The sequence below is a fragment of the Saccopteryx leptura genome, chromosome 2 (genome assembly GCF_036850995.1).
Source record: "Saccopteryx leptura isolate mSacLep1 chromosome 2, mSacLep1_pri_phased_curated, whole genome shotgun sequence".
NCBI lineage: Eukaryota > Metazoa > Chordata > Mammalia > Chiroptera > Emballonuridae > Saccopteryx > Saccopteryx leptura.
In genome coordinates, this window is record NC_089504.1 from 306850813 (window position 1) to 306875433 (window position 24621).

The 24621-nt window shown below is 41.2% G+C and overlaps 1 protein-coding gene across 4 annotated transcripts in view; it reads right to left on the bottom strand.

Moving 5' to 3' along the window:
- The window catches only part of UBE2H (ubiquitin conjugating enzyme E2 H), a 111515-nt gene that overhangs the window by 52044 nt on the left and 34850 nt on the right, over positions 1-24621 (bottom strand). For 2 of the 4 annotated variants that reach the window (XM_066362690.1, XM_066362688.1), the window contains exon 2: positions 11768-11876. The exons of the other annotated variants lie outside the window; for them this stretch is intronic. In XM_066362690.1, coding sequence (XP_066218787.1) covers positions 11768-11876 — 109 coding nt within the window. The remainder of the gene's footprint in view (positions 1-11767; positions 11877-24621) is intronic. 4 annotated transcript variants of the gene reach the window in all.

Below are 24621 nucleotides of genomic sequence, written 5' to 3' on the forward strand. Positions count from 1 at the left end.
CATGGGAAAAAGAGTAAAAGGCAGAAAGGGGGAGGGAAAAGGCTAAAAGGCTTCTACCAGTGAAGAAATACACACATATCATGAATAAGGGCATCTTTTTATTCATCTGTCTCAATCTTGGAGAGTGGCAACAATATAATGTGAAGAACAATTAACAAAACGATACACGTGTCAGTCACATCTCCTAAACTCAAGCAGTTTTACTCCCTGCATCCCCCACCCTCAAAAACGTTTCAAGCTTTCTACATAATCGGAACCTGTTACACTGAGTTATCATCTATTGAATCCACAAAAGATTAGACTTTATTTCTATTAAAAGTTGGTTTACTAAATATTCTACACACCTCCCACATAAGTGCCTTAAGGAAAACAAAACCTCTTAAACACAACGTTCTACAATCTTAAACTTTAGCAAGGAAAGATGTGGTCTGTCCATTAAGGAGTAAATGCAAAAAAGAGTTTGCCTAAAGTGCTACTGGAGTTTGAAGCAGGAAAAGATTTCTTCCACCTTGCAGGCACAGCTAGATGGTTTGCCACGGTAGGCAAGGAAATACATAGGCCTTAAGAACAGTGTGGGATTTGGGCCCAACCTGTGGTGGTGCAGTGAGATAAAGCCTCAATCTGGAACACTGAGGTTGCCGGTTTGAAACACTGGGCTTGCCTGGTCAAGGCATTTATGAGAAGTTGATGCTTCCTGTTCCTCCTCCTTCCCTCCCTCCCTCCCTCTCTCTCTCTCTCTCATGCCTGGTCAAGGCATATATGAGAAGTTGATGCTTCCTGTTCCTCCTCTCTCTTTCTTTCTCTCTCTCTCTCTCTCCTCTCTGAAAATTGAATAAATAAAGTCTTAAAAAAAAAAAAAGAACAGTGTGGGATTTGGACATGCAGAGGTGGGGAAAGGCTTTATTAAAGCAAAGACATAAAAGCACAGGCTAGGTCCAGAGAGTAGGGACTACTGCATTTTTATTTTCATGTGTGGAACATGGGGAGTATTAGGAAGCAGGCCAAAACCGGATTACAAAGAGCCCCAAAACATGGATTTTATCTGGAGACAGTTGGTACTTCCATGCACAGTGCACCTAATTGTGTGACAGATAACCCAGCTGTGGTGTGTAGGACTAGCTGAAGGTGTGATAAACAGAATTAAAGCAAAAGAGCAGAAGAGAAATGTTTAAGGCCCCAACTAAAATAACAGCGGTAGGAGTAATGGGGAGAGATTAAATGGAGACTTTACAGGCTCTGCACTGACTAGACATGGGACTGCCAGGAGAAAGCTCTAGTGTTGTTCGCATGTCTCATTTTCATGAGGAACCAAGAAGCTAGAGTTTTGTGTCAATCTCCTCCTTTCTAAATATAAACAAAGCACAAGTGCTCCAATGTCTGCCTGTTGGTGAAGCCCTCTGCAACCACTCGATTCACAACGGTGTACTGCTACATGGTCTATTCTTTAGTTGATCACCAGTCTCCACTACTACAGAGCAAGTTCCATAAAGAAAGGCAGGGGTGGTCTGGTTTGCATACTGCTACATTCTTAGAACCTAAAAGAGTTCTGGCACATAGTAGGCGCACTGAAGGTGCAATACATCCAAAGCCTGAAGCTGCCAGTCGGAGATCTAAATATAGTTTTAGCCTTGTCAGACAGGTGAGGTGACATTAGTAATAGCAAAGTAGAGCCCAGGACAGAAGGAACGAGTTTTTTATGCAAGATGCTAAGTTTGTCTCGTTTTATTTTGTTGTTGTTTTTTAGCGAGAGGGACAAGCAGACAAGGAGAGAGGGACAGACAGACAAGGAGAGAGATGAGAAGCATCAATTCTTCATTGCAGTTCCTTAGTTGTTCATCGTTGCTCTCTCATATGTGTCTTGTTTCCATATCGGAAACAAGGATATTTTTACAGTATCATTTTTACAGTATAGAAAAAATTATTTTCGTTTACATTCTTAAGTAGAATCCTAAGAAAACAGCTTTTCTTAATGTTGAGTCATCATTACGAATAATAATTGCAACAGGGTCTTACAAAATACGATGACCTTAGGAACTAATAAGATATAAACTTATTTTCTGATTTTTAAAAATTTGATTTTTCTGTAGCATTAGCAAGTTTTTTCCTAGTTTCTCCTACTTCTTCAGCTATGTCTGAGAGCTGTCACTGGGTTGCCATGCCTTGAAATGTATATATTTAAGGTGGGTAATAAAAATCAGATAACTAAAATGTGTAAAATTTTATTTTTAAAAATGAGGGTAAATACATTCTAAGACAGACATTCTCCAATTAATAAAATACATAAAACAAGTAAGTTTTAGCTGTTTGTTTCCAGGTTTATAACTAAGTTGGCTAAAGCTGCCAACAATCTCTGAGAGGTAGCATATTTAAAAATAGCCATTTCAAAATAAGTACGTTATCATCCAGAGTGAAGAAAAAACATTGACAATTTACTAAGATATACTAAACACATAAAGACTCATTATCTAAGGGGTAAAAAGTTGCATTTAAAAAATTTTATATATAATAGTCACAAAATTTAGTTATATAGTGAGCATGTTCATTACCACCAAGGAAACCAAAAATCACACTAGCCTTCGAAGAGAGCCGCCCTCCCCTCAAGTGTCATGCTCTTATTTAAAGTTTCCATATTGGAAACCAAAGTAAACACTGGCAAGGGCCAAGTAAATGTTATTTTTTAAAATGAGAAAACCATCTCTATAACTTAGAGCTCTTCCCTGGATGCATCATTCTGCAACCACAGTCCCAAATAATATAAGTTTAAAAAAAATTTTTATTAAGTCATAAGGAAAACAATATTTTCAAATAGGTTTTAGAAGAAGGAATATATTTGTATATTTGAGATATACAGGAAATCTAAGCCCCACTGTGCCCTCAACAAAATGTTTTATAGAACAGATTTACAAAGTCAAATGGTCAGAGATGACCCAGTTGCAGAAAAAGCAACAAGAAAAAAGCAAAGGGAAATATGGTAAAATGATGCCATCTTGAGACTAAGGAAATACAGTCAAAACAAACATATATTTTCTAAAAAGTTCATATTCCAGTTAAGCACCTCAAAATATTTAGAAGTCAGAAGGCTCTCAATAAAATAGAAATAGCTCTTTAATAAACTTCCCTGCTTTGCTATTTTATGGCAACACGAAATTTTGTTTATTTTTAAATAAAAACTTACAACTGACCTGTGGTGGCACAGTGGATAAAGCATCGACCTAAAATACTGATGTCACTGGTTCGAATTCCTGAGCTTGCCCAGTCAAGGCACATACAGGCTTCTCCCCCGTCTTTCTCCCTCTCCTTCTTTGTTTCTCTCTCCCTCTCTCCAAATATCAATAAAATCTAAATAAATAAAAAATCTACAAATCCATGTACATAAATTAACAGTATTATTAGCTAAACAATATATTACTCTTAACTCATAAAAGGTTAATTAAAAGCTTAATTTTCACAATATGGTTTCCTTGTTATAGCTTGATTCAAAGGTAAAACCCATGGTATGGCCTGACTGGGCGGTGGCGCAGTGGACAGAGCGTCGGACTGCGATGCAGAAGACCCAGGTTCGAGAACCCGAGGTCGCCAGCTTGAGCGAGGGCTCATCTGGTTTGAGCAAAAGCTCACCAGCTTGGACCCAAGGTGGCTGGCTCAAGCAAGGGGTTACTCGGTCTGCTGTAGCCCCACGGTCAAGGCACATATGAGAAAGTAATCAATGAACAATTAAGGTGTTGCAATGCGCAACAAAAAACTAATGATTGATGCTTCTCATCTCTCTCTGTTCCTATCTGTCCCTGTCTATCCCTCTCTCTGACTCTCTCTCTGTAAAGTAAAAAAAGAAAAAAAGAAAAAAACCCCCATGGTATGGTAAAAATAAATCACCTTCCCTCAGTATTGTTTATTTTCTTAAGTGTAATGGCATTACGGTTATTTGAGAAAATGTCCATATTTTTAAGAGAGGTCTACTGATACATGCAGGTGTTAAATGACAACAATGTCTGGGATATGTCCTAAAACATTTCAGAAAGAAGAAACAGAAATAGCTGTGTGAGACAATACTGACAATTGCAAAATTTTAATTTGGGTCATGGGAATTCATTGAACTAACCTTTAATTTTGTACATTTAAAAATATCTCTTAATAGGAATAAAGTATTTGCTTTTATATAAATCCTAACGTCGATCATTTCTTCACTTCCTTTTTTTTTTTTGGTTTTGTTTTTTTTTTTTGTATTTTTCTGAAGCTGGAAACAGGGAGAGACAGTCAGACAGACTCCCACATGCGCCCAACCGGGATTCACCCGGCACGCCCACCAGGGGGCGATGCTCTGCCCCTCCGGGGCGTCGCTCTGTTGCGACCAGAGCCACTCTAGCGCCTGGGGCAGAGGCCAAGGAGCCATCCCCAGCGCCCGGGCCATCTTTGCTCCAATGGAGCCTCGGCTGTGGGAGGGGAAGAGAGAGACAGAGAGGAGGAGAGGGGGAGGGGTGGAGAAGCAGATGGGCGCTTCTCCTGTGTGCCCTGGCCGGGAATCGAACCCGGGACTTCTGCACGCCAGGCCAACGCTCTACCACTGAGCCAACCGGCCAGGGCCCATTTCTTCACTTTTTAAATAAAAAAATTGTATGTATATTTGACTATACTTCTATGGAAAGGTGAGTCACTGTCAAAGAACTATCAGCTAGTCAAACATCCAGTTTAAAATCTTCAAACTTAAAATACAAATCTGAACTGCAGCGGAAAAAAAAGACTCTCAAGACACAAGACACCCCAGAGACATCAAGTCCTCAATGAAAATCCAAATGATCTAGAAAAACTGTTAAAAATATATTTTTTAAAATTTTAGAAGGCAGGACACATGAAAAGATACTGGTACTTAATCACAACTTGTTTTCCTGTTCTCAGTGGGGAGGCAGAAGAAACCACTGTCTGCCTGGCCTGTGGTGGCGCAGTGGATAAAGCATCAAACTGGACCGCTCAAGTCGCCGGTTCAAAGCCTTGATTAGGCTTGCCTGGTCAAGGCACATATGGAAGTTGATGCTTCCTGTTCTTCTTCCCCCTTCTCTCTCTCTCTCTCTCTCTCCTCTTTCTAAAATGAATAAATAAAATCTAAAAAAAAGAATTAAAAAAAAAGAAACCACTGTCCACGTGTCAGGGAAATGCACAGAAAAACCCTGTCATTCCTAAGGCAGACTACCAATCAGAGTAGGCTGGAGAAGAAAAACAAGCACATCACAACCTTAAGGATGACAATAGCATCTGAACTTGAACATTTTTAAGTCATAGGCAACACAGACTTTCCCCATAAATGATACAGATACATGCAAATAGCCAAGCAGCCCTCTGCAAAAATCCTAATGGAAACATCTATTTAAAATATACCCGATCTCCCCCTCTGGGCTGTATGCTTTTTGCTGTACCATCCACAAAGGACAAAGTGCATCATGAAGTGGCTTCTCAGTAAATATTGCTGCCTTGGCCAGTTGGCTCAGTGGTAGAGCGTCGGCCTGGTGTGCAGGAGTCCCAGGTTCGATTCCCAGCCAGGGCACACAGGAGAAGCGCCCATCTGCTTCTCCACCCCTCTCCCTCTCCTTCCTCTCTGTCTCTCTCTTCTGCTCCCGCAGCCAAGGCTCCATTGGAGCAAAGTTGGCCTGGGCGCTGAGGATGGCTCTGTGGCTTCTGCCTCAGGCGCTAGAATGGCTCTGGTCGCAACAGAGCATCGCCCCTTGGTGGGCATGCCGGTCAGGCGCATGCGGGAATCTGACTGCCTCTCTGTTTCTGGCTTTGGAAAAATACAAAAAGAAAAAAATATTACTAAGCGAAATTCAATAGCACTTTATGGAATATCTATGCAGTGTACTGGTATTCATGTTTCCAATTTTCTTCCCTTCTCTGAAAATCTTTGAGAACTTTATTTTATTTCCTTTATTTTTTTCAATACACTAGACTAGTTTTTACCCTAACACCTAACATGTAGACTGTAATGCCACTCAATGAAAACAGATTTAAGCTAAATGTTTAATAATCCCTACTCACAGATGTTCTAATCAAGGTACATGTGAATCATTCAGTCATCAGTGACATGTTAAAGGAAGTATTTTCTTTGGCCTTCTTCAAGTGACATATAGTCTATTACAACTGCAAAGTAATGTGTAAAAATTTTATAAATACTAAGCAGTGAAGATTCTTCTTCATTTAGCAGATGAAGATTATGGAAGAGTGAAAAAACAATGGATCACAGAAACAAGCAGATCTCAGCTATGTGGCCATCCTCCTTAGTCAACACATCCCGAAGACACAGAAATACTAAATACTTACAGGAAGACCCAGGCCTATGACGCAGGCCATGGCTCTTGCTTTCCTTCTCTGTGCTAACTATAAGCTTGTGTCTCTAGAGCTCAAAGATTCCCCAACACAATTTTATGACTTCAATAATGTCAGGGAGAATTTCTTAATGCAAGCTCTTTAAGATTCAGGTATATTTACTGCCTGTAAACTCAAGGGGAAGGGGGAAGATCACACACACGCATATACAAACAATTACTTTACCCTTACACATCAATGCTCTCAAGATCTGGTCACAGTGACTCCTCAGTCCCTAATTCTTTTCCAGAACATGAATGGCCGATGCCTGCTGTTCCCTTTACTACTCCACGTTTATTAAACATAAAAGGTGTCAAATATTATTAACTTTGATTTCATAAAAATTAAAGGGGAGAGCAGCACAGACTCAGGCTTTTTACAGCAATGCATGTGCAAAGGAATTAGTCGAGTTAAGATCACAGTTAAGACTTTATACTGAAAAAGGGAGAACTACGGATGAACACACCGGATAGAATGCCAAATTGAAGTGCAGTCTACCATTTAGAGAACTCTGCACTCCAAAACAAATGAATATGCCTTCATTCAATTGAGCCTAGTTTTTATTACCCATTGGGAAGATTTATGAGAGGCAGTAGCAATTATCTGTTGAAGTTTAATAAAAGCCTGCATAAACAGTATAAAAAGAGAAAAGGATTAAAAAGTCATCTAAAGCGATATCGAACAGTGTCTTCTTGATGGAAATTCTGCTGAAAAACTATCTGAACCAACTCTACTTTGATTAAAAAAAGAATAAAATTATGTATTAAAAATGATAAAACAGTTAGTAGGCAAATATCCTATTTCATATATGTTCCAGTAGCTATTATAAACCACCTTTATTTATTATCTTTGGAATAATTGAAAGAACTGGGATGAAAACTTTTAACAGAAACTGGAATGCTACTTAAAAAAAAAGTCCATAGTGAAGATATGCCAAAGAAATAAAAATTTTTAATGGAAAAGTAGTTGCTTTTAAATAAAACACCCTATTATAAGAAAATAACCCCAATATAATTAAATAAGCAGAAAACCTTGGAAAGTCAAGAGATGTGTGGCGAAAGGGGACTACAAACTAGGTGCGCAAGGTGATACGGGGTGGAGAGCGGCTGCAGCTATTTTAAGCATCATGCAAGAAACAGGTGAGAGAGCCAAGAGTGGAAGCAGTCCAGCCGTGCTGGTTAGACCATTAGCTCCAGACCAATAGAAACAATTACCACTTAGTGGGAAACGGATTGTCAGGGACAACTAGGAAATATGGAAGTGATAAATAATGTGAACACTAGCCTAATAATTTAAACAGAAGTCTGAGATTTAAATATGCATAAACAGTAAGAGAATAAAGACTATTGTTACACGGTACAGGAAGGAAATTAAAAATCAAGTTTCTCACAAAGAGTGCTTCCTGAATAATTAAACAATGTGAAAAAAAATCAGAGTTCTTTAGCAAAACAAAAGGAAACAAACCTAGATACACACAACAGTGGGTGTATATATAGTAAGAAAATTTGGCATTGAAAAGGTGACAAAACTATTAGGTTTCCCCTCTCATGTTTGTACCACGGGGATAAGCAGAACTGATAGGCTCAAGGTGCCACTGAGACAAACAGTTCTCTGGTGCCAAAATCAGAGGGCAGAGTGCAGCTCTGAGAACACCTTTAAGTGCAACTAAAGAATCTCATCTGGTGAAGTACTGAGTTTTAGGCTTTGAAAAAATTTGTCTGCAAAATGTGAGTGGGGGCTAAAGTAGCTTTCCCATCCCCAACCCTCTAGCCCCACTTCCCAGACACTACAATGTTGTATAAATACTACCCTTGTTTGCATTTTATGAAGAACTGTTTATATATACATACACTGGCGTCATCACAGAAACAGGCGTAATAAACACTTTTCTCAGTGTATTATTTAGAGGACATCTTCTGTATCAATTCTTATAAAGCTAAGCTCCCTCACCCCCACTTTTTAACGCCTGCAGAGTATTGATGTACTGTAATTTAACTAAGCATCCATTAGTGAACTGGTAGGTTGCTGTTCATTTTTTGACACTACAATGTTCTAATGAACAACCAGTATATGTCTCCTGCTATGTTTTCAAGTTTCTCTTTGCAATTTCTAATAGTAGAACTTGAGAGTTAAAGGGATATATACCAAATTTTGGTAGTGTCTAAACGTCCTTCAAAAAGGTTGTAGCCTGCCTGACCAGGCCATGGCGCAGTGGATAGAGCGTCGGACTGTGATGAGGAAGGACCCAGGTTCGAGACTCTGAGGTCACCAGCTTGAGCGCGGGCACATCTGGTTTGAGCAAAAGCTCACCAGCTTGGACCCAAGGTCGCTGGTTCTAGCAAGGAGTTCCTCGGTCCGCTGAAGGCCCGCAGTCAAGGCACATATGAGAAAGCAATCAGTGAACAACTAAGGTGTCGCCACGAAAAACTGATGATTGATGCTTCTCTCTCCGTGTCTGTCCCTATCTATCCCTCTCTCTGACTCTCTGTCTCTGTTTAAAAAATAAATAAATAAATAAATAAATAAATAAATAAAACTGTCTTTAAAAAAAAAAAAGGTTGTAGCCCATTACTTTCTGACTACCATCAAATGAGCCCACCAGTTTTCCTCACTCTCAGTACTGGTATTAAAGCTTTTAAAGTAGAAGTTCATCTTGAAACACTACCACAACTGCCATCTGCACCTCAAACTGCCCAGTGCTCTTGTTCTTGCTTGGGGTTCACCAATTCAGCTGCAGCTCTGACCGGGTCACCCAAGGATAAGGATCCACTCCCCAACCCTCCTGCTTGCCTCTCTAACACAGCACCTGCATGGGAAGGTAGCCCTTCAGGATTCACAAATGAAAACACACTAGACATGCAGCACCATCCATCAACTATCTCAAAGACAAGACTAGCCACTCAAATCTCAAACCATAAGACAGGTTAATTCCAAAGTTGGGCAGAAATTTAGTCTGACATGGCATCACTGAATTAACTGACAATAGTATCTTATCTAGTTCTCTAAATACTTCAGTTATTTGTACTTCAAAATCTAAGCCTCATACAGGTTATGAGGTTAATTATTTACATTGTGAGTCAATCTGATATTTTAAATAGCTCCTTATACCAAACTACTATTATTACAGCATATGAAATCATAAATTCTCATTGAAAAATTATAGATTTGAATCCCTCAACAACCTATCTTCAACATTTTAAGAAGTACGTTAGTCTCCAATATATTGAACGCTAAAATCCAGTTTACACCTGACTACTTAAAACAAGGAGCTCTTACAGAAAATAATTCAAACATATGAAATAGTATTTACCTTCCATATATCTAAATATTCTTATGTATTATTTGATTTTCTAGTTACAAATATTATCAAATGCCTTTTTCATTCTCGGAATGAATGTCAGGCTTTGCACCTTGCCCCCACATTCCCTATCCCTATCCATGGACTATAGTTATATCACCACTGCTGATATTCAAAGACTATTATTAATGACCATGTAAACAGTATTCACTGCTGAGCCGTATGTTATTGTATGATTAAGTTTTCTCTCTTCAGTATCTTCTTCCAGGGAAGTAATCACTGCCTTAAAAAACTAAGCAAACAAGAAATCAATATATCTATCATTAATCTGTCCCTTAATTCTGACAGAACTGTCTCAACATGTTTAAACACATCAAGATGAATATTTGTATTTCAATGTTTTCTCTCACAAATGTTTCTTCCTCACTCTTTGGCTTGAACAGGTAGCATGCATTCCCTAATCATATGCTGGCTAGATGGCAAAAGAAGGTGATCCACGAATACTCTAGCTGACAGAAGGAGTGAGACAGGGATCAATACCTGACTGCAATTTGTCTGGAGTAATGCACAAGTTTTCTGTTGAAAGGAACCACGATCATCACTTTAAAATACATCGAAAAATATTCAGCATCAACATTATCTAGACAGTAAAATCCAGGACTGAAGAGTCACATGTTGGAGATTTGAGAGAAGAGAGCAAAGTCGTCGAATACCCAACTGACCTGTCATTCAGTTTCACAAAATCACCCAGTTTCAGAGCTCTTCTACGCTGAAGAAAGAGGCTTTTTTCCAATAGGGATTTTACAATAAAATTAGTTCAGAATTCCAGTGGTTAGGGAACGGGCTCATTAGCTGACTCTCAGCTTCATTTACTTGCCATAATGCTGTTGTGCAGGTCACTTAACCTCTGTGTACCTTGGTTTTCCTCAGTGTAAAAAGGGAGTAATAGTAAATATAGTGTGTCCGTAAAGTCATGGTGCACCTTTGACAGGTCACAGGAAAGCAACAAAAGACAATAGAAATGTGAAATCTTCACCAAATAAAAGGAAAACTCTCCCAGTTTCATAGCTATTCAATGCAGTTCGATGTGGGCTCATGCACAGATTTTTTAGGGCTCCTTAGGTAGCTAGCCCATATAGCCTCTACAGACTCGTCATTGACTGATGGTCTACCAGAACGGGGTTTCTCCACCAAACTGCCGGTTTCCTTCAACTGTTTATCTCACCGAGTAATGTTATTCCTATGTGGTGGCGCTTCATTATAAACGTGCCGATATTCATGTTGCACTTTGGTCATGGATTCGAATTTAGCGAGCCACAGAACACACTGAACTTTCCTCTGTACCGTCCACATTTCGACTGGCGTGGCCGTGGGCTGCTCTGCTGTATACACAGTATTACATCATCATCTGCACATGTGCAAATGCTGCCACATCATCCTACAGAAACTGGGAGGGTTTTCCTTTTATTTGGTGCAGATTTCACATTTCTATTGTCTTTCGTTGCTTTCCTGTGACCAGTCAAAAGTGCACCATGACTTTACGGACACACTGTATATCACAGGATTAAGGAAAGGCTCACCAAAAACAACATCCTCAGATTTAACAGGAAACACCTATTGCTTTAATCTACTTTAGTTAATAATCTACAAAATTGAAATTACATATCTTCAATCTGGAGAAGAGTTAAATACTCAAGTGACCTTTTTTACCTTTATATTAAAGGTAGTCTTATTACACTGATGTTAGCAATGGCTAATGAGGGAATTATTAACCTTAACTCGTTCAAAGATGGCACTCAGCCCACCTTCTATGCTGGTGCAGCCCCTTCCCAGTTCTTTACATAAATTACTGCTTCCCCTTTTTAGTCACAAATATTAACAACAGCTAGCCCTTTTAGCATTTACAGTGTGCTGAGCAGTACTCTAAGCCTTTTTACTAACTCATGACCCTCACAAGAGCCCAAGGAGACAAGTTATTACTACACTAGACAGGTTAAGTGATCCAGCTAGGCTCACGCAGGCAGTAAGCTGTAGAGCTAGGGCTGGAACACAGGCTCCTCCTACCCATGTTCACTGTCTCTCCATGCAGATCACAGAGCCGTAGGAGAGGGTACTTACTCAGACTTGTCCTGAAAGTTAACTCCAGAGAGACTGCAGAGGATGGCTGGGAGACAGTGGTGGAAGAAAGGCCAGCGGGGATCAGGTAAGAGCCAAAGGCAGCAGAGGGCTGGAGAGAAAGTCACATTTTAATGAGATTTCTAAGAACTTAAAGAACTTCCTGACTAATCGAGAGGAAGAGCGAGAACTCAAGAACATCTGATGCTTCCTACCTGGTAGATGAAGTAGATTATATTGTTCCCACAAAAATAAAGGGGAAGGCAGGAAGAGCAGCAGGTTGGGGGCGGGGTAGATGAGAACAATCGAGGACTTTTATGTGTAAGGTGATGAGACAACATTAACATTCCCTCATTTTTTACTTAGCCCAAAAAGGTTCTAAGTAATGCTGAATAAATGAATGAAATATAACTTCAGATTTTTACTATTCTGAGGAGTGATTAAATAACCAATTTACAGGTCCCCCAATGAGATACTCTTGTTCCACTGGTGAGAGTTAGAGAGAGTCTATAGACTGGTGGAAGGTTCTGGAGTAAAGCAAATCTGGGTCTGAGGTCCAGTTCAACCACCTGCGAGGTAAGTTGCCTAGGATCTCGTGACTCAAGGTGGTGAGCAGAAACTGGGCCCTATTTCAGACTAACATGATCCCCCAGTGACTAACATGCACATTAACCTACAGCAAGTGAAATGTTCCCTAAGTTGTGCTTCTTTCCTCCCATCTACAAAAGTAGAGATAATCATATTTACCTCACAGGGTAGCTGAAGACTAACAAATGCCAAATATTTACCAAGCCTCTACCAAGAAAAGTCAGTGTCTTATATATGTTACTGCATTTATTCCTCTCAACAATCCTACTGTGCAGGTATTTTTTTCCACTATAAAGAAGATGGTCAGACCCTGGCTGGGTGGCTAAGTTGGTTAGAGCATCCATCATTCCAAAGTGCAGAGGTTGCCGGTTTGATTCCTGGTCAGGGCACGTACAGGAACAGATCGATATTCCTCTCTCTCCCCCCTTACCTTCTCTCTCTAAAAATCAATAAATTTTAAAAAAAGAAAAAAGATGGTCAGGCTGCAACAATTTCTAAGGTAAGATTGTTGTTGAGTAGTAGAGCACATTTCTCAATATTCTGCTTCCCGTTTAGCCCATGGATGCACATACAATACGGTATAGGGAAAGACACAGACAGGTTTATGAGAAGGGGAGGGAAGCCTTGTACTTACAGAAAACTCAAAAAAGAATTTAAAATAAGTTAACACATCCATCAACACAATTCAAAAACAGTACTCATATAAGTTTAAATGACTCTGTGCTTATCTTGAATTGCTCTTCAGATGATATCATATTAACAGTATTTATCTCAACAAATATGCTAAAATAGAGCTAACGGAAAATAACGGTGGCCAGTAAGACTAAGTGAAAATTCTCAATGTGATACAGAAAGCTTATCTGTCTATACTATAGGTTCCTTAGGGATAAAAATCCAGGCACAGAAAGGAACTTCCTAAGAGTATCTGGCCAATGACTGGATATGCTGCACATAAAACTAAAATTCACCTGACCAGGCGGTGGCGCAGTGGCTAGAGCGTCGGACTGGGACGTGGAGGACCCAGGTTCGAGACCCCAAGGTTGCCAGCTTGAACACGGGCTCATCTGGTTTGAGCAAAGCTCACCAGCTTGGACCCAAGGTCACTGGCTCGAGCAAGGGGTTACTCAGTCTGCTGTAGCCCCATGGTCAAGGCACATATGAGAAAGCAATCAATGAACAACTAAGGTCTCGCAATGAAAAACTGATGATTGATGTTACTCATCTCTCTCTGTTCCTGTCTGTCTGTCCCTCTCTCTGACTCTGTCTCTGTAAAAAAAAAAAAAATAATAAAATTCTAGGTTTTCTTTCAGTCATTATTTATGAAAATAATGAACTGAAATTAATGAACTTTCCAGGAAGGAATATGCCAACTAAAAACTCTGAATCACAAGTTCTAAAAGATAACCAAGTACTAGTTCCAAACAAATCTAACATACATGAATCACTATCGATAGTTGTCTAATTTCATTCATGCGACCCACAATAAGACTGACACTGTACATTCATGCCACATTTCCTCTCTGCCTTTCCAGCCACACTGGTCTTTCATTTCCTGAAACACAAGCTCTTGCCATCATTAGGGCCTCTGCAACGGCTACTTCAGACTAGCCCTCACTTCCCTCTTCCTAAGATACCTTGTTTCCTCTTGTCCTTTATGGTGTGTCTTAAATGTCACTTTTTAAGAGATTTTTCTAGACACCTGAATACACACCCTATTGTGTATTTCCTTATAGGTTTAGCCATTAAGAACTACTCTATATAAATCCTCTTCACCTCTGACAAAATTCAAGTTCCAATAGGGCAAGGAACCTTACCTAACTTGTTCTTTGCCTGGCATTTAATGGGGCTCAACAAATACTGGTTATGTGAAAAAAGTGAACGGGTGCCAGGCACTATGCTATATGCTGGACCTGGAAATAAATGAGTGCCTGCCCTCAGTTCAAGTTCTACTGGAGAAGTAGACAAACCATTAGCAAACAGTGAAATAAACGAGTGTTATATGATGGTTACTGGGAAGGTGCTAAAGAGGCAAACTCAGGAGGGCAGGGAAAGAGAAAGCTTGCCCTCCTCCCTCCGCGAGACTCCAGCAGAGCCAGGATGAATGTCTTCACACATGTAGAGAAACTAGGTATCCGACAAGGGTCTGCCCTGCAAGCATGGAAGAATTATTTTAAAAAGAAAGGCTGGCAGGGGCCATGGAAGCAACTGGGCAGGAGAGGAGGAGCATCTGTTCATAGATAAGAGTTCTCTGGTCAGAAGGAATCTCCCTCTTAGAAGATGGTGGCATCATCCGATGAAGACAGGCCATTAAACCTTGATTCAACTCACTGCTTGGTTCGGATTCCTTCTCAGATAACCCAGCTATGACACGGCTCCTATCCATGTAGAGGAGTAACACACTGGCACATGCTGAAAATGACATACTGGCTTTCCAGACTCATGAGCTTGGTTAATCTGAGGTCAGGGAAGTAGACTTGCTCATTGCTCACCAATGAAATATTTGGGGGTGAGAGACTCCCCCTCCAAACAAAGGATGGGGCTAGCCTGACCTCAAGCAGAGGCAAGAAAAAGGGCTTAAAAATATTTGAAGGAGACCTGGCTGGGTAGCTCAGTTGATCAGAGCATCATCCCAATACACCAGGTCACAGGTTCTATCCCCAGTCAGGGCACACACAAGAATCAACCAATAAATTCATAAATGGATGGAGCAGTAAACTGATGTTTTTCTCTCGTCCCACCCCTCCATCCCTAAGATTAATAAATAAATAAAAATTTAAATATATATTTAAGGTAGATCTGACAGAGAAGGTAAAGAAACAGGGACAAGCCAAAGATGATTCCAGGTTTTAGGCTCCAGTTATTTCAGGATGGCAGTATCATTCAGCAAGAGAACAAACAATACAGTAAGAGGAGGTCTAAGACTTGTAGAGATGTTGAATCTGCAGTTTCCAAAGAGAAGCTAAGTGGAGATGTCCAGTAGGCATTTGGCCAGCCAAGGCTAAAACTCAAGATGTAGCATTTTACTTTTGGAGACAACTGTGTTCAGGCAGTAATAGATGAAATCAGACAAGAAAAGTGTGTCAATTAACAAAAGATGAGGACCAACTGTGGAACCTGAGTAAACCTATTATTTAAAGGACAGAAGAGGAATCTTGCAAGGTAGGTTGTGAAATAGACATAGGCATCTAGAACTAGTCTAAATATTTGCTAGGTTATCAGATTTTAACAAGTACATGCACAATTTTTTTTTTTACAGAGAAATTACAAGTTTTAAAATAAAAAGAGGCCCTTGGCAGATAGCTCAGTTAGTTAGAGCATGGTCCCGATGCATAATGGTTGCAGGGTTGATCCCTGGTCAGGGCACATACAGGAATCAACAAATGAATGCATAAATACGTAGAACAACAAACTTGATAATTTTCTCTCTCTCTTCCTTTCCTCTCTAAAATCAATCAATAAATAAAATTTTAAAGAAAAAGAATTTGCTAATAGTAAAGTTACCAAAAAAGACACAAAAGTTCTTTCAGAACACATTACTATGGTTTCCTGGGACAGGAAGGAAATCAACAAGGTACACCCTACTGACTTCTTCCATACTTCAAAAAGAGAAATAAAGCTGGCTGAAAGGAACAAAGAATTTTTTAGGGCACCTACTTCAAATGTTTAAATCTTGCCAAGAGTTCAACCACTATCTTTGGTTGAATTTTCAAGACAGAGATAAAAGCTCCAACGGGTATTTTAATGAGTAACACTGGTTTTGAGAAATATTACTATATTCTGAGACAAACCAAACCTTTATCCTCTAAGACAGTGGTCCTCAACCTTTTTTGGGCCACGGACCGGTTTAATGTCAGAAAATATTTTCACGGACCAGCCTTTAGGGTGGGACGAATAAATGTATCACGTGACCGAGACAAGCGTCAAGAGTGAGTCTTAGGCCCTGGCTGGTTGGCTCAGCGGTAGAGCGTCGGCCTGGCGTGTGGGGGACCCGGGTTCGATTCCCGGCCAGGGCACAAAGGAGAAGCGCCCATTTGCTTCTCCACCCCTCCCCCCTCCTTCCTCTCTGTCTCTCTCTTCCCCTCCCGCAGCCAAGGCTCCATTGGAGTAAAGATGGCCCGGGCGCTGGGGATGGCTCCTTGGCCTCTGCCCCAGGCGCTGGAGTGGCTCTGGTCGCGGCAGAGCGACGCCCCGGAGGGGCAGAGCATCGCCCCCTGGTGGGCGTGCCGGGTGGATCCCAGTTGGGCGTAATGCGGGAGTCTGTCTGACTGTCTATCCCCGTTTCCAGCTTCAGAAAAATACAAAAAAAAAAGTGAGTCTTAGATGTAACAGAGGGAATCTGGTCATTTTTAAAAAATAAAACATCGTTCAGACTTAAATATAAATAAAACGGAAATAACGTAAGTTATTTATTCTTTCTCTGTGGACCGGTACCAAATGGCCCACAGACCTTTACCGGTCTGCAGCCTGGGGGTTGGGGACCACTGCTCTAAGAGGTCTATGCTATAGCACAATACTATCCTCCCTTACACTGATATGAGTTTGTGACTCATTGGAAGAGCCACTAAGAAGTTTACTGTCATCAAGACCTTTTATTAAGGGTTTTTGTTGTTGTTTTTTAGAAAAACCAAGTGCTAAAAACTTAGTTACGGAAGTTCCAACTACTCCACTAAAAAATCCTAGGATTTAACCTGAACAGTGGTGGCGCAGTGGATAGAGCATTGACCTGGGATACTGAGGTCCCAGATTCAAAACTCCAAGGTCACCAGCTTGAGCATGGGGTCGCTGGTTTGAGCATAGGATCATAGATAACATGACCCCATGGTCACTGGTTTGAACCCCCAGGTGGCTGGCTTGAAGTCCAAAGTGTCTGGCTTAAAGCCCAAGGTCACGGGCTTGAGCAAAGGGTCATTCACTCTGCTGTAGCCACCTGGTCAAGGCACATATGAGAGAGCAATCAATGAACAAGCAAACAGCAAACAACTAAGACACCATGATGAAGAACTGATGCTTCTCATCTTTCTCCTTTCCTGTCTCTCTGTCCCTCTGACTCTGTTTCTGTCAAAAAAAAAAAAAAAAAATCCTGGGATTTATTAATACAAGTTGCAAGTGAAGTGCCAAATAGTGTTACAATAATAGGTCAGAAGAGGAAGTAATCACTAAATATTGGATTGTATATGAAGAAAATGAATCAGACTCTTAAGGAAAAGCAAGACAGTCAAAGCAAGAAGAAATGGGAGGTGATGGGAATACTGCAGGCAGGATACAGACACAAGCAAAGACACAGATGCAGGAGCTGTACTAGGAACTGGCTGATCAGTTTTTTGCAATAAGATTTTTGTAGGCTGGCAGCAGCCACTAAGGCCAGAGAAGCATACAAGAGGCAAAACAGCACAGGCCACAGAATTCTGTACCGTATCCACTAAAGAGTATGTAGCCAGTGATGCTTTACACAGGTGGATGGTGGATGCAAAGCAAGATTTTAGAAAAATTAATCTGGCAACTGAGTGTAGAAGGAGTAACAGGGTATCATGATTATAGTAGGTGGGGCATACACTTGTTAAAATTCATCAAATTACACGCTTAAAATTGTTGAATTTTATTGTATGTAAATTATACACCAGTACGGCCAATTAAAAAAAATGACAAAGGTAAAAGACAAAATACTGTTCAAATAAACAAAAAAACAGCTACAAAATTCTGCACATTTGACAGCTGAGGTTAATTCAGCAGTGTGCTGAAGCCAACTGAACACATGCATCTCTTCCCAACCTCAAGTTCAGTGGCATTGCTTTGGTAGTCTGAAACCAGCCATGGTGAAGCATTGACATTTCAGAAATCAGCATAGGCTACAAATCAGGGCTTTATCCTCCTCCCCCTCTTCCCGGCCCCAGGGAAGCTGTTGAACATTGACAGGCACACCATTATGTCATTTCTATACAAGGTCTAGTATGAATATGGCACTGAATGAAGAGCCCCTCAACATTTTCTTCTGATTCAAAATAACAATGGTTCTGAAGTACCATTTCTTTTTTTTGCAGATATTTTAGTAGGAGATTTTTGTCTGAAGAATGGGTGGAGAGAAGAGGAGGGGGTGGCAAAAAGGAAGTGCAGGATTAGGTTGTGCCCGGATTTATTTTGGGGGAAGGGTTGTAGCTGTTTGTAAATATAGTTGAAGAAATATTTTGTGGTGAGAAAAAACTCTGGAATCAGTATGCCTTTGTTAAAGACCTGTTTTTTCTATTTAATAGGTGGATCACCTTAGCCAAGTCATTTAAATTCTTTCTGCTTTGGTTTCCACATTTTATTTTTATTGAGTTTACCGAGGTGACACTGGTTTATAAAATAAAGTACCATTTCTTAATCTTACCATCAGCAGATGGTTACCCAAGAAGTAAGACATAAGAGCCTAACATTTTATTAATTTCAAAAACTAAAGGATGCCTATGAATAAGACAGAAATCTTTGTCTCTCTCAATCAAGGTTTTCTAGCTATTATGTGATTCCCCTGGGACTAATAGCAATTGATAAAGATAATGCACAAAAAATTCCAGCATTCACTCCATTATAATAAAGGCTAATTGCATGGGCCTATTATTGAAATATGCTTTCCTATTTCAAACTAGTTGCATTTCAATAGAGTAAAGAGTGTTTTCTGGTGAGACCCTACTGTGAAAAGATGAATTCTGTCTTAACAACTTTAGTTTCAAAAACTATTCATTTATAGATGCCTATTTCACATCTCTGAAGTAAAATGGCTCATTTGTTATGCAGATTACCAAGCAGTTCCTTAAGAATAAAGAGGTTTCTTCTTTAGAGGCCCCAGCTAACTACTTGCATGGGCTCAACCTCCAAACCAGTCAAGTGTACTTATAAATATGACAGCAAATAATTGTGACTTAGCTGCAAGAAATGTGCACCTCTTTGAAATGTAAACCAAAGAAATATACACCATGTTCCAACCCACCTTCCAGGGCCCACCTGGGGTTGTTCCTAAGAAAGGACGCCTTTAAGGGGCTCCTGGGTCTGTCTCTAAATATAAGAAATCAGGGTATAAGAAGGGATCTGGTAAGAGATAAAATGTTCTCTACAGCAGTCTGACTCCATGAGTCCTTAATAAACTTTTCTTTTTTTTAAGCATTTCGATTTTTTAATTTATTCATTTTTAGAAAGTAAAGGGATTGAGAAAGAGAGAGAGAGAGAAAGGGGGGAGGAGCAGGAAACATCAACTCCCATATGTGCCTTGACCAGGCAAACCAGAGGTTTCAAACCGGCAACCTCAGCATTCCAGGTTGATGCTTTATCCTCTGCACCACAGGTCAAGCAGACTTAAGTTCTGATTGAAAAGTTCTTAAGTCCATTGCTTAAAACTCAGAACGTAATTTCTCACAAATAAAAGCTAATTTAACTCATTTGTAAATGAGGTACATACACTCCTTTACTTTGGGATATTAATCCTCATCTTTCTTTTTTTTTCTTTTCTTTTCTTTCTTTTTTTTCATTTTTCTGAAGCTGGAAACAGGGAGAGACAGACTCCCGCATGCGCCCGACCGGGATCCACCCGGCACGCCCACCATGGGGCTACGCTCTGCCCACCAGGGGGCGATGCTCTGCCCATCCTGGGCGTCACCATGTTGCAACCAGAGCCACTCTAGCGCCTGAGGCAGAGGCCACAGAGCCATCCCCAGCGCCCGGGCCATCTTTGCTCCAATGGAGCCTCGGCTGCGGGAGGGGAAGAGAGAGACAGAGAGGAAAGCGCGGCGGAGGGGTGGAGAAGCAAATGGGCGCTTCTCCTGTGTGCCCTGGCCAGGAATTGAACCCGGGTCCTCCGCACGCTAGGCCGACGCTCTACCGCTGAGCCAACCGGCCAAGGCTAATCCTCATCTTTATCAGTGTTTCTACTAGAAAATGTAATGCACTTGGAGTTCTAAAATGAGATGCTAACATGTTCATCATTCAGAACCTCACTGCACCAGAAGCTCCTCTCTCAGTGAAAAGGAAGTAAGATTTAAGGATAATAATCATGAACTATGAGATGTAAGAAGCAGGGAGAAAATGTCAGGTCAGAGAAATACCTGGAAATAGAAAGAAAGGTGTGCTAAGAATCACTATGGTACTGACATCCCATGCCCCAATGATAACTAGGGGGAGAGAAGGGAATAACAGATATTCATTAGACATGCATACTTTGATGAAGCACTCCATGAGTTTCTGATCTACACTCCAAATTAAGAACCACTGCTCTAGGGAGTGAGCTGCCAGGCCATGAAGAGCATACAAGGGGACAGTCAGTCACAAGCCCCAGGCCTTCTTTGTACCACAGACCCTGACTCAAGTGTCTTTTCTTTTTTGCCACTTTCCTTAGGCTTTTAGTTCCCCTGGAAGAGTAAAAATGAGAAGTTCCCCTGAAAATGTACATGTGGCCCCCACCTCTTTATCATTCTTCAAAATGTCCAAGCCCAGATGTACAACGTACAGTTCTAGAGCTAGGGACAAAGTTTTATAGAAGATACAAGATTTGTCCTCCAAGGAACAGCCTGAAAGAGGCGGGAGTTAGTCAAGCACACAGCTGGCTAGAGAGCGGTAACTGCTTCTCTGGGGGGAAACAAAGAGTGCTATTAAAGCATGTAGAAGATAAAAGCCTCTCAGGCAAATGTGGAGATGCGGGAGGGGTGCGTGGGAGGCTCCAAAGAAGATGCAAAACGGAGGTGAATACTGAGGAATACTTGAAAAGTGAGCCAGAAGAGAAGGGACTCAGTGGGACAGTCGGAACTGCCCTCTGAGAAAGCTGGTGTCCTGCAGGGATGGGTGCAGCACCACAGCTCAGTCAGACCTTCAGATAAGAAGAAACTACACCTTCTCTATCGAAATGACTCTTATACTAACGTTAGGCTTTAAACCACAGACACCAAACAACAACTAAAGGGTTTTAAGCAGGAAGTGGCATGATTAGATGTACTAAAAACAGGATCGCTCCAGCAACAAAAAGAGACTCGATAATAGGGAGTCCTGAAGTTGTGAGATGATTTGTAATAGTCCACGTAGACCAGCGATTCTCAATCTGTGGGTCACGACCCCGGCGGGGGTCGAACGACCAAAACACGGGTTGCCTAAAGCCATCGGAAATACATATTTTTTTAGGCGACTCCTGTATTTTAAAATAAAATATGTATTTCCGATAGCTTTAGGCGACCCCTGTATTTTAAAATAAAATATGTATTTCCGATGGCTTTAGGCAACCCCTGTATTTTAAAATAAAATATGTATTTCCAATAGCTTTAGGCGACCCCTGTATTTTAAAATAAAAAATGTATTTCCGATGGCTTTAGGCGACCCCTGTATTTTAAAATAAAAAATGTATTTCCGATGGCTTTAGGCGACCCCTGTGTTTTGGTCGTTCGACCCCCGCCAGGGTCGCAACCCACAGGTTGAGAACCGCTGACATAGACCATGAAGGCCTGAATAAAACAGCAGTGGAAGGGATGGAGAGAAGGGGGAAGAGTAACAATCTCAACGGGGTAGAATAAACAGGATGAGAGAAGAGTGAAGGGGACACTTAGGTTTCCCACTTAGATAACAAGAGATGAGTGAACACACACACACACACAGAGTCTATATTCTGGCCCTGGCTGGGCAGCTCAGTTGGTTAGAGCATCATACCAATATACCAAGGTTGTGGGTTCGATCCCTGGTCAGGGCACATACAAGAATCAACCAATGAATGCATGGATGGGGGAAACAACAAATTGATGTTCTTTCTCTCTCTCTTTCTCTCTCTCCCCCCCTTTTGTTCTCTCTAAAATCAATAAAGAAATTTTTAAAGACTATATTCTGATTTTGGAAGATACAGTAATGAAATCAGTATCAGACTTGTTAAAGTTTTAGGGGCCTATAGAGCTATTCTTAGAGAGAAGTTTGAAAAGCAGGCAACTATACTAATCCAGAGTTGGGAAATAACTGAAGATGTATATGTATGAATCCCTGTATAGTAAAGGATGTGCTCTATGAAAAGAAAACTGAGGATGAGGCCCATGGGAAAACCAACCTTTAATAAATCTACATCAACATACAGAGAAATGTAGAACAAGGTAGGATTTTATGACGAGACAGAATTAAGTATGCTCCTTTAGTCAGGGGGTCCACAAACTATGGACCATGGTCTGTTTTATAAGTAAAGTTTTATTGTACCATGCCAAGCCTATCCTCTTATATTTACTGTTGATAGCTGCTTCTGTACTACCATAGCAGTGTTGAGTAGTTACAAAAAACTTTATGACCCACAAAGCCAAAAATTTTACTCTTTAGCCCATCCCTACTCACTACCTCAGCTTCTCCACCGGAGAAACAAAAGGTACATTATATTTAAATGCAAAAAGAACTTAAAAGGCTCATGAAAGTTGTTAATTTAATACCAAAGCCATTCATCAACTTATGCTCAATCCTTAAAAAATTGCGTTCAAGCCTGACCAGTTGGTGGTGCAGTGGATAGAACGTCGGACTGGGATGCAGAAGACCCAGGTTCGAGACCCCAAGGTCGCCGCCAGCTTGAGCGTGGGCTCATCTGGTTTGAGCAAAGCTCACCAGCTTGGACCCAAGGTCGCTGGCTCGAGCAAGGGGTTACTCGGTCTGCTGAAAGCCGATGGTCAAGGCACATATGAGAAAGCAATCAATGAACAACTAAGGTGTTGCAATGCGCAACGAAAAACTGATGATTGATGCTTCTCATCTCTCTCTGTTCCCATCTGTCTATCCCTCTGACCTCTGACTCTCTCTCTGTCCCTGTTAAAAAAAAAAAAATGCGTTCAATACCACAAGTGCATTTCTAGTTAAAGTTAAGGTTTTAAAGTACACAAAAATTTACAACATATAATTGATATATATAAATTACAAGACAATTTATTGATTTACCTGTGACTACAAAATAAAAGGAATCCCAAACACATTCCTTATATCCAATCCAGAATATTCTATCACAGTCTACTCCAGAAATGTCTACAAAAATTTTTGGTAACAAGAGATGGACCACAAAGCAGAATAAATTACCATCTCCACCACTACTACCATCATTTCCTGAACACTAACATGCTGGGCTTCTAATGCTTATTAGTGTCACTTCAGCCCTACAATAACCCACGAGGGCACCCATTGATTTTAGATGAGGACACTGAGTCTTACAAAGGTTAACAGCCTCATCTCAGGTCACCTAGAAGGGAGTGGGTGGGAGAACCAGAAACACTGGTACAGCCACCCTCAGAACCAGGTCTGACCTCAGAGGCTCACTCTGAACCACACATTTCATAGTTTGTTACCCATACCAAGGGAGATAACATCTGCAAAGGGACCAATGGAATCTGGAAACCACTAGGAACACATACCTGCTTCTCTTCCTCCTTTGGAACACAAGGCAAGTCTCAAAACTCAGAGTGGTAGGTGAGCCCATAGACTGTAGCAGTGGCTCCAGCCTCAGAATCACAACCAGCTACAGCACCCAGTGCCAGCAGAGAACACTGAGTTCTAAACCACAAATGAAAATTTTTTTTTTTGTATTTTTCTGAAGCTGGAAACAGGGAGGCAGTCAGACAGACTCCCGCATGCGCCCGACCAGGATCCACCCGGCATGCCCACCAGGGGGCGATGCTCTGCCCATCCAGGGCGTCGCTCTGTTGCGACCAAAGCCACTCTAGCACCTGGGGCAGAGGCCACGGAGCCATCCCCAGCGCCCAGGCCATCTTTTGCTCCAATGGAGCCTCAGCTGCGGGAGGAGAAGAGAGAGAGAGGAAGGAGAGGGGGAGGGGTGGAGAAGCAGATGGGTGCCTCTCCTGTGTGCCCTGGCTGGGAATCAAACCCGGGACTTCTGCACGCCAGGCCAACGCTCTACCACTGAGCCAACCGGCCAGGGCAAATGAACTTTTTAAACAACCCCCCTCTATAAACTTGACAGCAGCCAACACAAGGAATAAAAAGATCTTAGTAAATCAGATATTAGAGTAATATACTCTAAGAGGTAATATGATACACTCTGGAAAGAACACAGGCTTTGACTTCGAATTGACCCAGGTTTGAATGTTGGTTCCAACACTAGCCATGACAGTAAATTACTCATCTTCTCTGAGCATGCTCCCTTAGGGAACCAAGACCACCCTCCCTGCCACATTGGTCCAGGAAATAAAAGCGCTGTAATGTCGAGTTGAATGGTGTAGAGTCAGGCACCCTGAGTTTATCAACCAGCTCTGCCACTTAACTTGGCATGAGACTGGGGCCTAAGCTTCAGG